General features: G+C 41.4%; 1 protein-coding gene across 10 annotated transcripts in view; it reads right to left on the minus strand.

Moving 5' to 3' along the window:
* adgrb3 (adhesion G protein-coupled receptor B3) overlaps positions 1–13,498 on the minus strand; it is a 335,139-nt gene that overhangs the window by 122,219 nt on the left and 199,422 nt on the right. For all 10 annotated transcript variants that reach the window (XM_036960949.1, XM_036960951.1, XM_036960942.1 and 7 more), the window contains 2 exons: positions 10,265–10,411; positions 6,053–6,128 (listed from right to left, as the gene is read on the minus strand). In XM_036960949.1, the coding sequence (XP_036816844.1) occupies positions 6,053–6,128; positions 10,265–10,411 (223 nt within the window). The remainder of the gene's footprint in view (positions 1–6,052; positions 6,129–10,264; positions 10,412–13,498) is intronic.

Below are 13,498 nucleotides of genomic sequence, written 5' to 3' on the forward strand. Positions count from 1 at the left end.
AATACAATAACAATGGATGGCTTTTATAAGAGTAGAATATCAGTGACCAGAGGAAATACAATAACAATGGATGGCTTTATAAGAGTAGAATATCAGTGACCAGAGGAAATACAATAACAATGGATGGCTTTTATAAGAGTAGAATATCAGTGACCAGAAGAAATACAATAACAATGGATGGCTTTTATAAGAGTAGAATATCAGTGACCAGAGGTAATACAATAACAAGGATGGCTTTTATAAGAGTAGAATATCAGTGACCAGAGGTAATACAATAACAATGGATGGCTTTTATAAGAGTAGAATATCAGTGACCAGAGGAAATACAATAACAATGGATGGCTTTTATGAGAGTAGAATATCAGTGACCAGAGGAAATACAATAACAATGGATGGCTTTTATAAGAGTAGAATATCAGTGACCAGAGGAAATACAATAACAATGGATGGCTTTTATAAGAGTAGAATATCAGTGACCAGAGGAAATACAATAACAATGATGGCTTTTATAAGAGTATAATATCAGTGACCAGAGGAAATACAATAACAATGGATGACTTTTATAAGAGTAGAATATCAGTGACCAGAGGAAATACAATAACAATGGATGGCTTTTATAAGAGTATAATATCAGTGACCAGAGGAAATACAATAACAATGGATGACTTTTATAAGAGTAGAATATCAGTGACCAGAGGAAATACAATAACAATGGATGGCTTTTATAAGAGTATAATATCAGTGACCAGAGGTAATACAATAACAATGGATGGCTTTTATAAGAGTAGAATATCAGTGACCAGAGGAAATACAATAACAATGGATGGCTTTTATAAGAGTAGAATATCAGTGACCAGAGGTAATACAATAACAATGGATGGCTTTTATAAGAGTATAATATCAGTGACCAGAGGTAATACAATAACAATGGATGGCTTTTATAAGAGTAGAATATCAGTGACCAGAGGTAATACAATAACAGTGGATGGCTTTTATAAGAGTAGAATATCAGTGACCAGAGGAAATACAATAACAATGGATGGCTTTTATAAGAGTATAATATCAGTGACCAGAGGAAATACAATAACAATGGATGACTTTTATAAGAGTAGAATATCAGTGACCAGAGGTAATACAATAACAATGGATGGCTTTTATAAGAGTAGAATATCAGTGACCAGAGGTAATACAATAACAGTGGATGGCTTTTATAAGAGTAGAATATCAGTGACCAGAGGAAATACAATAACAATGGATGGCTTTTATAAGAGTAGAATATCAGTGACCAGAGGAAATACAATAACAATGGATGGCTTTTATAAGAGTAGAATATCAGTGACCAGAGGAAATACAATAACAATGGATGGCTTTTATAAGAGTAGAATATCAGTGACCAGAGGAAATACAATAACAATGGATGGCTTTTATAAGAGTAGAATATCAGTGACCAGAGGAAATACAATAACAATGGATGGCTTTTATAAGAGTAGAATATCAGTGACCATTGGAAATCTATCTGCACTGCTAATGCTATAATTTCATCAGTAGATTATATATATTTGACTATATTTCCTTCAGGACCATCCTACAGTGGGCTAATGTATAGTTGTAGAGCAGCACTCCCAAGGAAGCTAAGAATAGCAACATAATTTATTTGAAAGGGTGGAGTGCTGTGTTGTTTGGGTTAGTTGAGACCGGGAACAAAGAAACAGGACCACGTGCGTAGATCACTGCTCTGAGGAGAGACTGACTGATGGCTGCATTTCACTTCAGGTAGATACCATTGCTGAATGTGTTATTTTATCTTATCTGCTATTGGTTTTCCTCTCAGTGTATGAGGAGTTGTTGCAAAAGCTGTCTACTCTGTCAAAAGCAAGCTTTGTGCAACAGGAAAATACATCTGATTGTGGGTTGTTGTAGGTAACATCTCTAGCCAGCTAGCTAACATGTAGCCACTAGCTAACTATCTAGCTATCCAGCACTGTACACTAGCGCTAACTAATTACGTGAGAGAAACATTAATAGCAACCCATATTGACAAAGTGAAAACATGTATTTAGAAAATGTTTGCTAATGAACAGAAAATGAAATTTGCGTAAGCATTCACACCTCTGAGTCAATACATGTTAGAATCACCTTTGTAGTGACTGGGTGTATTGATACATTGTCTAAAGTGTAATTCATAACTTTAACATGCTCAGAGGGATATTCAATGTCTGCTTAAAAAAATAAAAAAACATCTACCAATTAAGTGCCCTTCTTTGCAAGGCATTGGAAAATACCATTGGTCTTTTATGGAATCTGTGCTGAATCTGTGTTTGAAACTCACAGCTCGACTAAGGGATCTTATAGATCATTGTATGTGTGGGGTACAGAGATGAGGTAGGTGGAATCTGTGCTGAATCTGTGTTTGAAACTCACAGCTCGACTAAGGGATCTTATAGATCATTGTATGTGTGGGGTACAGAGATGAGGTAGGTGGAATCTGTGCTGAATCTGTGTTTGAAACTCACAGCTCGACTAAGGGATCTTATAGATCATTGTCTGTGTGGGGTACAGAGATGAGGTAGGTGGAATCTGTGCTGAATCTGTGTTTGAAACTCACAGCTCGACTAAGGGATCTTATAGATCATTGTATGTGTGGGGTACAGAGATGAGGTAGGTGGAATCTGTGCTGAATCTGTGTTTGAAACTCACAGCTCGACTAAGGGATCTTATAGATCATTGTATGTGTGGGGTACAGAGATGAGGTAGGTGGAATCTGTGCTGAATCTGTGTTTGAAACTCACAGCTCGACTAAGGGATCTTATAGATCATTGTCTGTGTGGGGTACAGAGATGAGGTAGGTGGAATCTGTGCTGAATCTGTGTTTGAAACTCACAGCTCGACTAAGGGATCTTATAGATCATTGTCTGTGTGGGGTACAGAGATGAGGTAGGTGGAATCTGTGCTGAATCTGTGTTTGAAACTCACAGCTCGACTAAGGGATCTTATAGATCATTGTCTGTGTGGGGTACAGAGATGAGGTAGTCATTCAAAACTCATGTTAAACACTATTATTACACACAGAGTGACTCCATGCAACTTACTATGTGACTTATAAAGCACAGTTTTACTGCTGAATTTATTTAGGCTTGTCATAAAAAAGTGGGTGAATACTTATTACATTTTCAGCTTTTCAGCTTTTCATTTTAAATTACTTTGTTAAAATTTCTAAAAACATAATTCCACTTTGACATTATGACACAACACCTCATTTTGAATCCATTTTAAATTCAGGCTGTAATACAACAACATGTGGAAAAAGTCAAGGGGTGTGAATATTTTCTGAAGGCTCTGTATATCTTTACACCCACACACTGATGGGTGGCACGCTCATCATAGAGAATAATGGTTCTAGCTACCTGACGTTAGCTAAGTAGAGGACTTGGCCACATTCCTAGGCTCATTCTGTATCAGCCTGTATCAGCCTCATAGAGAATAATGGTTCTAGCTACCTGACGTTAGCTAAGTAGAGGACTTGGCCACATTCCTAGGCTCATTCTGTATCAGCCTGTATCAGCCTCATAGAGAATAATGGTTCTAGCTACCTGACATTAGCTAAGTAGAGGACTTGGCCACATTCCTAAGCTCATTCTGTATCAGCATCATAGAGAATAATGGTTCTAGCTACCTGACGTTAGCTAAGTAGAGGACTTGGCTACATTCCTAGGCTCATTCTGTATCAGCATCATAGAGAATAATGGTTCTAGCTACCTGACGTTAGCTAAGTAGAGGACTTGGCCACATTCCTAAGCTCATTCTGTATCAGCATCATAGAGAATAATGGTTCTAGCTACCTGACGTTAGCTAAGTAGAGGACTTGGCTACATTCCTAGGCTCATTCTGTATCAGCATCATAGAGAATAATGGTTCTAGCTACCTGACGTTAGCTAAGTAGAGGACTTGGCTACATTCCTAGGCTCATTCTGTATCAGCATAAGAGAGAAGATTGATAAAGTAATTGCTATAATTTTAATAAAGTACTAATGTGTACAAATGTTTGTGACAAAAATGGGGCGGCAGGGTAGCCTAGTGGCTAGAGTGTTTGGAAGGTTGCAAGTTCAAACCCCCGAGCTGACAAGGTACAAATCTGTCGTACTGCCCCTGAACAGGCAGTTAACCCACTGTTCCTTGGCCGTCATTGAAAATAAGAATTTGTTCTTAACTGACTTGCCTAGTTGAATAAGGTAAAATAAAAAAACATAAACTCATTTTAACTTAACACGGATGGATGTAGTTGAATGTATCTTACTTCATGTAGCTTTTGCTCAGGCATCTTTTTGTCTTTCACTCAATGCAAGAGATTCTAGGCTTGTGTCCCGAATGGCACCCTATTCCCTACAAAGTGTACTTTAGATCAGAGCCCTACATAGGGAATAGGGTGTGATTTCATACGCAGCCTTGCTCTAACTGGGTGAGAGCCTTGACGATACGTAATGACAGTAATGTCCAAACTGATAAACAGAATAACTAACAATATTGGAAACCAGCTTGAAAGCATAAACCAAGCATGAAATACTGCTTAGTCATCCGTTGTCCCTTCTAATTAGTAGTATGAGAACATAATATGATTTAACCAGGATGGAGTGAGTTCAGAAGGAGATATTATGATGATTATTTTAACCCAATTTTGTGTTGCTTCCCAAATGGTATCCTATTCCTTATTTAGTGCACTACTTTAGACCAGGGCTTTGGTCAAAATAAGTACATTATATAGGGAATAGGGTGCGATTTGGGACACAGATGTGGTGTCATCCTCCTCAGCAGAAAGCAGAGATTAATTGTTGTTGAGTCTGGGAGTAAAGCTTGTCGTTTTAATTCATGAAAAGTTACAGGGAAACTTCAGTTGATCCGCTTTGATGGATTCTTTGATAATTGGCTTGTCATCTATGGATCACACGACTGAAAGATTGTATTCTACTATGATATTCTAAAAGAAAGCGATGCCATTTTTCCTTTTGAAGTATTGATGATGTTCTGGTAGAATGATGCATCATGGGAGTAATATGTCTGTTTTACCTCCACATCATTTTTGATCTACTGTATATAATGTACCTTGAGAAGGGTTTTTGTATCCTCGTGGGTACAGTAGTATGTATAGTGCAGTACGTAAAATTAGCTTTTGCAAGTACACATAGTGCAATGTAGAGGCCATTTCCTGGAAAAGCAAAGTGGAAGGAGTCTTTTATGAACCCTCCCTGGATAGCCTACACTACCTGTGAAATACTATTGGAGGATTTACACTCAGGCAGTGCAGCAGACACTTTGTCAGAGAATAAAGTTGACATCATATTTTACATCTCACTGCTGTCTCGCCTGGACCGTGTCCCAAATGACTACTTATTCCCTCTGTCTCCCTCTCCCCTGCTGAGAGACAGAGAGAGAGACAGAGAGAGACAGAGAGGGACAGAGAGAGAGACAGAGAGGGACAGAGAGAGAGACAGAGAGAGACAGAGAGAGAGACAGAGAGAAAGACAGGGAGAGAGACAGACAGAGAGAGAGAGACAGAGAGAGACAGAGAGAGAGACAGAGAGAGAGACAGAGAGAGAGAGACAGAGAGAGAGACAGAGAGAGAGACAGAGGGAAAGAGACAGAGAGAGAGACAGGGAGAGAGACAGAGAGAGAGAGGGACAGAGAGAGAGAGGAAGAGAGAGAGACAGAGAGGGACAGAGAGAGAGACAGAGAGGGACAGAGAGAGAGACAGAGAGAGACAGAGAGAGAGACAGAGAGAGAGACAGGGAGAGAGACAGAGAGAGAGAGAGAGAGGGAGAGAGAGAGAAACAGAGAGAGAGACAGAGAGAAAGACAGAGAGAGAGAGAGACAGAGAGAGAGACAGGGAGAGAGAGAGAGAGACAGAGAGAGAGACAGAGAGAGAGCGAGACAGAGAGAGAGACAGGGAGAGAGACAGAGAGAGAGAGAGAGAGAGAGAGAGAGAGAGAGAGAGAGGATTGACAGAGACAGAGAGACAGAGAGAGAGATGTTGATAGAGAAGATGTAAGGGCCATCTTACCTTGGTGAAGGCAGCATCAGTCCCAGAGTCTTGTACAGGACTGTCCCCAGGATGAAAACAGGTGATCCATCCATGTCTGATGGGCAGAAGGAAATTAGTTTGGACACCGTTGGTTACAGGACAGTTTAGTTGTGGTAGTGGTTGTACAGTGTCTTATGAATGGGCTGGCCATCTGAAAGATGTAATGAACCTTAATAATCTCAACAACACCACAGCACAGCACACCACACATAAACCAACATATCAGGCCACAGACACAGACTAACTCTTAATGATGGGCTTTATTTGGAGCTATATTTGGCCAGGCAGCGAAACAAGCCACTTCACAACTTTCCTGCCAACAGCAATCAGCTAAATTGTCCTCAACAATGAACCATTGATAAAGGGTAAGGGATGGTCCAATGAATCTTTGCCTGTAAGGCAGTGGTCACTTCAAGAGGTTCCTAATCAATCACCAAGCACTTCTGTAGAAATGCCACAAATAAAGGCTTGCACTCCTTTTATGTATTTGTGTTGTGCTGCTTGCGGGAGGTGCACTTGATTCAGAAGCCCTGTGGGTGGGAGGTGCACTTGATTCAGAAGCCCTGTGGGTGGGAGGTGCACTTGATTCAGAAGCCCTGTGGGTGGGAGGTGCACTTGATTCAGAAGCCCTGTGGGTGGGAGGTGCACTTGATTCAGAAGCCCTGTGGGTGGGAGGTGCACTTGATTCAGAAGCCCTGTGGGTGTTAGGTGCACTTGATTCAGAAGCCCTGTATACGGGTAAGCAAAGTGTTCCCATTTTGAACCATTTCATTGTGCCTACGGCTCCCACAACCTCGGCCACGGCAAAGTTTGATACTAGCCTACATGAGATTTCATAACTCTTATAACAATGACCAGAGAGAGACTGTCAACAGCAAATAAGTGTTTTTTTTATGAGCGAGTTCATGTCTAAGTTTATTCAGCACTGTCAACACTGTTATTATTCAATGCTACTACAAAGCATAAAACTTCCTTCTATCTTCCACTCGCGCTGCAATGAATGAGTAACGATGTGTATCGAGAGCCCTGCCTTTTTATTATTATTAGCAGCTTGTCGTGTCTATTTCAATATTGAGGAATATTTCCCTTTCTCTGGTCATAGGAACAACATGAATTTGTGCCTGAGGCAGATGCGGTGTGACTCGAGTTTCGCCATCAGGTGGAAGACAGTGTCTCCTCTCTCTGGTCAGTCTCACTGGAGGAAAGGAAGGAGAGAGCAAGTGGAAGACAGTGTCCCTTCTCTCTGGTCAATTTCACCGGAGGAAAGGAAGGAGAGAGCAGGTGGAAGACAGTGTCTCCTCTCTCTGGTCAGTCTCACCGGAGGAAAGGAAGGAGAGAGCAGGGACCGTGAGAGGCTGACCCTCTGCTGCTCTCTCCCTCTCTCTGCTGAGACTAATGCCGCGTTCAAAACAAATCGCAGACTTCCGACTTCAGTGCGTTCAGGACAACTTGGAACTCTGAAAAAAACTAGATCCGATTTGAATAAATATTTGGAATTCCAAGTCGGAAACTCTGGCATCTTTCTATGGCTCCGACCTGAAGAGCACTCTTTGACTTCATTTTTTCCCCAGAGTTCCCCCGAGTTGTCTTGAAAGCACCATGACCATCAGATGCAGGGACCATCAGTCTTGTAAAATAACATTTATGCGAGGCACTTTCCCAACTGCTGTCATGTCACCCCGCTCCTCCGCACACTCCACTGGCTTCCAGTCGAAGCTCTCATCCACTACATGACCATGGGACTTCCCTACGGAAGAGAAAGAGGAACTGCCCCTCCCTACCTGCCTACCTACCTACCTGCTCATCCACTACATGACCATGGGGCTTCCCTACGGAACAGCAAGAGGAACTGCCCCTCCCTACCTGCCTACCTCCCTACCTGCTCATCCACTACATGACCATGGGACTTCCCTACGGAACAGCAAGAGGAACTGCCCCTCCCTACCTCCCTACCTGCCTACCTGCCTACCTGCCTACCTCCCTACCTGCCTACCTCCCTACCTGCCTACCTCCCTACCTGCTCATCCACTACATGACCATGGGGCTTCCCTACGGAACAGCAAGAGGAACTGCCCCCCCCCCTAACTTCAGGCTATTCTCTAACCCCAACCCGAGGTCTCTTGGCCCTCCTACCCCTATGGGAGTGCAGCTCCCGCTCAGCCCAATCCAAGCTCTTCTCTGTCCTGGCACCCCAATGGTGGAACCATCTTCCCCCTGAAGCTAGGACAGCAAAGCAATATGCTGTGATAATGTGTTTGGCCTACTGCACAAACCTCATTCCTACAAAACTGTTTTTATTAGGTCAATGTTCCGTTTTTTAAGTCATGTTTTTAAAAGAATCTGAGCGGTAGATCTCGGCTTGCTTTTTGACTGCAAAAATGATCTTGACTCAGAAAAGGTTGGTGACCACTGCTGTAAGGCAGCGAAATGGAGGCTGTCGACACCTGTTGGAGCAGTTCTCTGGATCTCTGCTCCAAATGGAACCCTATTCCCTACATAGGGCCCATAGGGCTCTGGTTAAAAGTACTGCACTATATAGTGATTAGGGTGCTACTTGGGAGGCTACCTGGATAGGTCTCCCTGCTAAACTTCTTGGCCACTCAGTAAGAGTGAGATGGTTTTCGGCGTTGAGCTAGAAAATCAACTGCCGTTTTGTCTCTCATTGATACAGTCCAGACACGACTGATTAAGCCAGTTAACCAAATTGTGTGTCTACACTCTGGGCTCTGCACTGGCATGGGTTAACAGGATACAAACATCAGAGGAGGCTGCTGAGGGGAGGACGGCTCATAATAATGTCAGGAACGGAGCGAATGAAATGGCATCATCAAACACATGGAAACCTTGTGTTTGACACCATTCCACTATTGCTTTAAGCACTTTGAGATTAAGGGAACTACAATATCTTTGGTTCTGCTTGTTTGCTAGGTCTCATTTACACAATTATTATCATAGAGTTATGGTAGATGTTGTCAATCACTGCCGTTGCTATTCTGTAGCTGGGTCATTCCCACCGTAAGGTGCCTTTTCTGTCTCCAGGAAATATCACTTCTTATTTACTGTAAAATGTGGATCCCAGAAGGAATTTAATATAAGTTCAGATGTCCTTTTCCTTAAAAACACAAACATATCTTGAAAGGGACGTAGGTGTTTTTGTCCCTCGGTATTATTCATCAAATTCCACGACAAATATAAGCCACAAAATAATACATATTTAAAATCCTTCTTCATTTATTTTATAGTCTTAGTTACATTTTCTCTTTCTCAATAATGATTATTGTGTTTATTATTATTTTATTTAAGATTATGCCCCTTCCATTTCAGAAAAATACCATTTTCTACAATCACACATTTTTCATGTTGTTTGTATGTCCCAGTATTCAATTTCCACCCTGTTAGGCTAATTATAGAGAAAATTCCCAACATTTAGATAGAGAAGTTCACTATTTTCACTATTCTAGCTCAATCTTGCTCCACATTTCCACACTGTTAGTTTCCACCCTGTTAGGGTTATACACCTAACAGGTTGGAAAATGCACCTAAAAAAATAGGTGCCTGAGCTTGACCAATATGTTTTCCTGAAAATCAAACATGTCCTTTTTCTGATGGAATCGTATTTGTATATATATATACAGTATATATACTTTTTCCTCCATAAGTTATGATGTCCATAAGGCACAGAGTAGGAATGACCCAGCTAGTGCTGGCATTAGAAATGGAATGCTAGGTTTACAGTTGTACACCACTAGATTCTAGAATGTTGGTCAAACTCCAGGCATTCTATTTTGATCAGTGGGGTCACATGATGGAGCAACTAAGGGGTCATTCTGGAGGAAGTAACTACATATAATCAGCCATGACTACTGGACATTTGGAAATGAACCAATTTCTTACTACACGAGTTTCAAATGCTGCTCAGAATACAGTAAAGAACATGGTTAAACAGCCTGAAGAAGAGTCTCCTTATCCTGCTCCACCTCCTCTCCTCTTCCTCCTCCTCCTCCTCCTCCTCCTCATCCTCTTCATCATCACCACTAGCACCATATTCATCATCATCATCATCATCATCATTAACACTACCACTATCATCATCATCATCATCATCATCATCACCACTAACCACCATATTCATCATATTCATATTCATCATCATCACCATCATCACCATCATCACCATCATGGTTGTGTTACCTGCAGACTGTGGTAGAAAGATGCCCTTGGGGATAACCACCTTGTCCTCAGAGTTCCTGGCCCAGTCCACCATGCCTTTACGGCCCTTCATAGGGAAGTTGATGTCAGTCATCACAGACAGTGCCGGGAGCCTCTGGATGCTGGCCACTGAGGGTGACAAAACAAGGGAGGGTATTCGTTCTGTTAGGTTTAGTTCATGTTGCATAAAATCTTGCAGTTTACTTATAGACAAGAAAGTTAGACAGATAACAAAACAATTACACCCAGGAAAGGAATACATGAACAATATTATATTTTGCCATTTACAGGGTATGTTGTCCACACATTATCACAAAACACTATTCAATTCAAAGGCTTTATTGGCATGGGAAACATGTTTACATTGCCAAAGCAAGTGAAATAGATCATAAACAAAAGTGAAATAAACAATCAGAAATAGAACAGTAAACTTTACACTCACAACGGCATTAAAGGAATAGAGTGACGTATCCTGTATGAGTGACAGGCAAAGGATGCTTCCTGACTTTTCAAAAATCATCTATATAGGCCGAGATCTTCTCTTGATAAAACCTCAGTGCTTTCTGAGGCTGTTGTTGCTCCACAGAATATGACTTCAGCCTCCAGACACACTCTCAGTTCCCACCATGTACTTGCTAACTTGTAAATAGTGTGAAGTTAGGTTCACACACTGAGTGTCAGAAAGACAGTCCTGTAGCACAGACCTGGGTTCAAATACTATTTAATATGTTCAAATACTTTATATGGGTTCGATTGAGCTTCCCTGGTCTAACGAACCAATTTAAATGTCCCCAAACTGCAAACCCCACCCATCTGGCACCCCAGGCAGACTCAAGCAAAGGCTCAAAGTATTTAAAAGATTTCAATGTAGTATTTGAACCCAGGTCTGCTGGAGCATCAGTGCAATGTGAATCTCCATCATCCCATATGCTGATGGAACTCGTTAACAATCAGTGCTTCATTTGAGCCGGATCCTACTTTCCCGGATCCAGTACCGACATGAGAAAGAAAAGACTGTTTTCTATATAAACATGTGAATAAAAGGGATCGGAGTTCAGTCCAGTTGCCTCGTCCCTAATTCTCCTGCCCCCGAAAAGAAACATAATGTGAAAACGCCTATTTTCAGCCCGAACCTGATATTCTAAGAATTAATTTGTGTTGTGCCGGCCCGGGATTACGGTTTGCACAACGTTATAGGCATGTTTGAGAGCAAGGCGTGGCTGGTGCTGTGGTGAGAGAGAGAAGCACACCTGTATCTCACACAGAACTAGAATGAGATTCCCTTTCTATGATCCCTCTCCTTCTCTCTGCTAGACATGAGCCTGCAACTCTCACCTCTCCAGCAATGCACTTCATTTCTTCCTTATAGAATCAAAGCTGTGGCAAGGGTGCTGGAGGAGCTGCAGTACCTCTGATTCATTCAAATACATTTGCCAAGTTATAGAATCAAAGCTGTGGCAAGGGTGCTGGAGGAGCTGCAGTACCTCTGATTCATTCAAATACATTTGCCAAGTTATAGAATCAAAGCTGTGGCAAGGGTGCTGGAGGAGCTGCAGTACCTCTGATTCATTCAAATACATTTGCCAAGTTATAGAATCAAAGCTGTGGCAAGGGTGCTGGAGGAGCTGCAGTACCTCTGATTCATTCAAATACATTTGCCAAGTTATAGAATCAAAGCTGTGGCAAGGGTGCTGGAGGAGCTGCAGTACCTCTGATTCATTCAAATACATTTGCCAAGTTATAGAATCAAAGCTGTGGCAAGGGTGCTGGAGGAGCTGCAGTACCTCTGATTCATTCAAATACATTTGCCAAGTTATAGAGTTACTGCTGTCAGTTCAGAAAGAAATGAAATACTACAGAATACTACACCAGGTGTAGCACTATCATTTAGACACAGACGATTAATAGCTTCTTTAAAAAAATAGCCTGGTTTTTACTAGATCACTTGTAGTTTTTCATGTTGTCTGTCTGTAATTTTTTTTGTAATGACTTGGTGCTGCCTATCTTGGCCAGGGCGCTCTTGAAAAACAGATTTTAATCTCAATGAGCCCTTCCTGGTTAAATAAAGGTTAAATAAATAAAATAGCCAGGGAACGCACGGAAAATCTGTCAGTAAACAGCATGCAGCCAGAACCAGGCTTTCACAATATTTCAAATACAATTGTGGAAAAACACAGGTCAGAAAGCAAATGGCTCCTGCTTAAAGGAGAAGACTCTAATCGGGCTGTACACCATTCAAATATTTTATAAACTTCCAAATAGGCCTACTGAGCAAACATTGTTTTACAAAGTAAAACAAGAGGGACAGGCTTTCAGCATGAGAGTATTGGCCATCGGCGGCCAGTGAGCTGTGCATCATTGGGTGAGTCAGTGAAACTGGAAAGCTTTTCCAGACCTGTCATTTCCTCCTCATATTGTACAAGAAGTCTCCACACACCTAGGCCTAGGCTATTGGTGGATTCAAGATGAGGTCGTTTTGATTGATATCACTTTGTCAGTGTCAAAGTAGCCTGTCATTTCCTCCTCATATTGTACAAGAAGTCTCCACACACCTAGGCCTAGGCTATTGATGGATTCAAGATGAGGTCGTTTTGATTGATATCACTTTGTCAGTGTCAAAGTAGCCTGTCATTTCCTCCTCATATTGTACAAGAAGTCTCCACACACCTAGGCCTAGGCTATTGGTGGATTCAAGATGAGGTCGTTTTGATTGATATCACTTTGTCAGTGTCAAAGTAGCCTGTCATTTCCATCATTTGCGCTTTATAAAACAATATTATTCTAAAGTAATATAAAATGATGTACAATTGCACGAAATGTCTTTATAAAAGGCCATTCCTCCTGGAGAATGACTTTAATAGTGGAGTCTGACTTTAATAGTGGAGTCTGACTTTAATAGTGGAGTCTGACTTTAATGTTGGAGTCTGACTTTATTGGTGGAGTCTGACTTTAATGGTGGAGTCTGACTTTATTGGTGTAGTCTGACTTTAATAGTGGAGTCTGACTTTAATAGTGGAGTCTGACTTTAATAGTGGAGTCTGACTTTAATGGTGGAGTCTGACTTTAATGGTGGAGTCTGACTTTATTGGTGTAGTCTGACTTTAATAGTGGAGTCTGACTTTAATAGTGGAGTCTGACTTTAATAGTGGAGTCTGACTTTAATGGCGGAGTCTGACTTTAATAGTGGAGTCTGACTTTAATAGTGGAGTCTGACTT

Source organism: Oncorhynchus mykiss, chromosome 23 (genome assembly GCF_013265735.2).
Source record: "Oncorhynchus mykiss isolate Arlee chromosome 23, USDA_OmykA_1.1, whole genome shotgun sequence".
NCBI classification, from domain to species: Eukaryota; Metazoa; Chordata; class Actinopteri; order Salmoniformes; family Salmonidae; genus Oncorhynchus; species Oncorhynchus mykiss.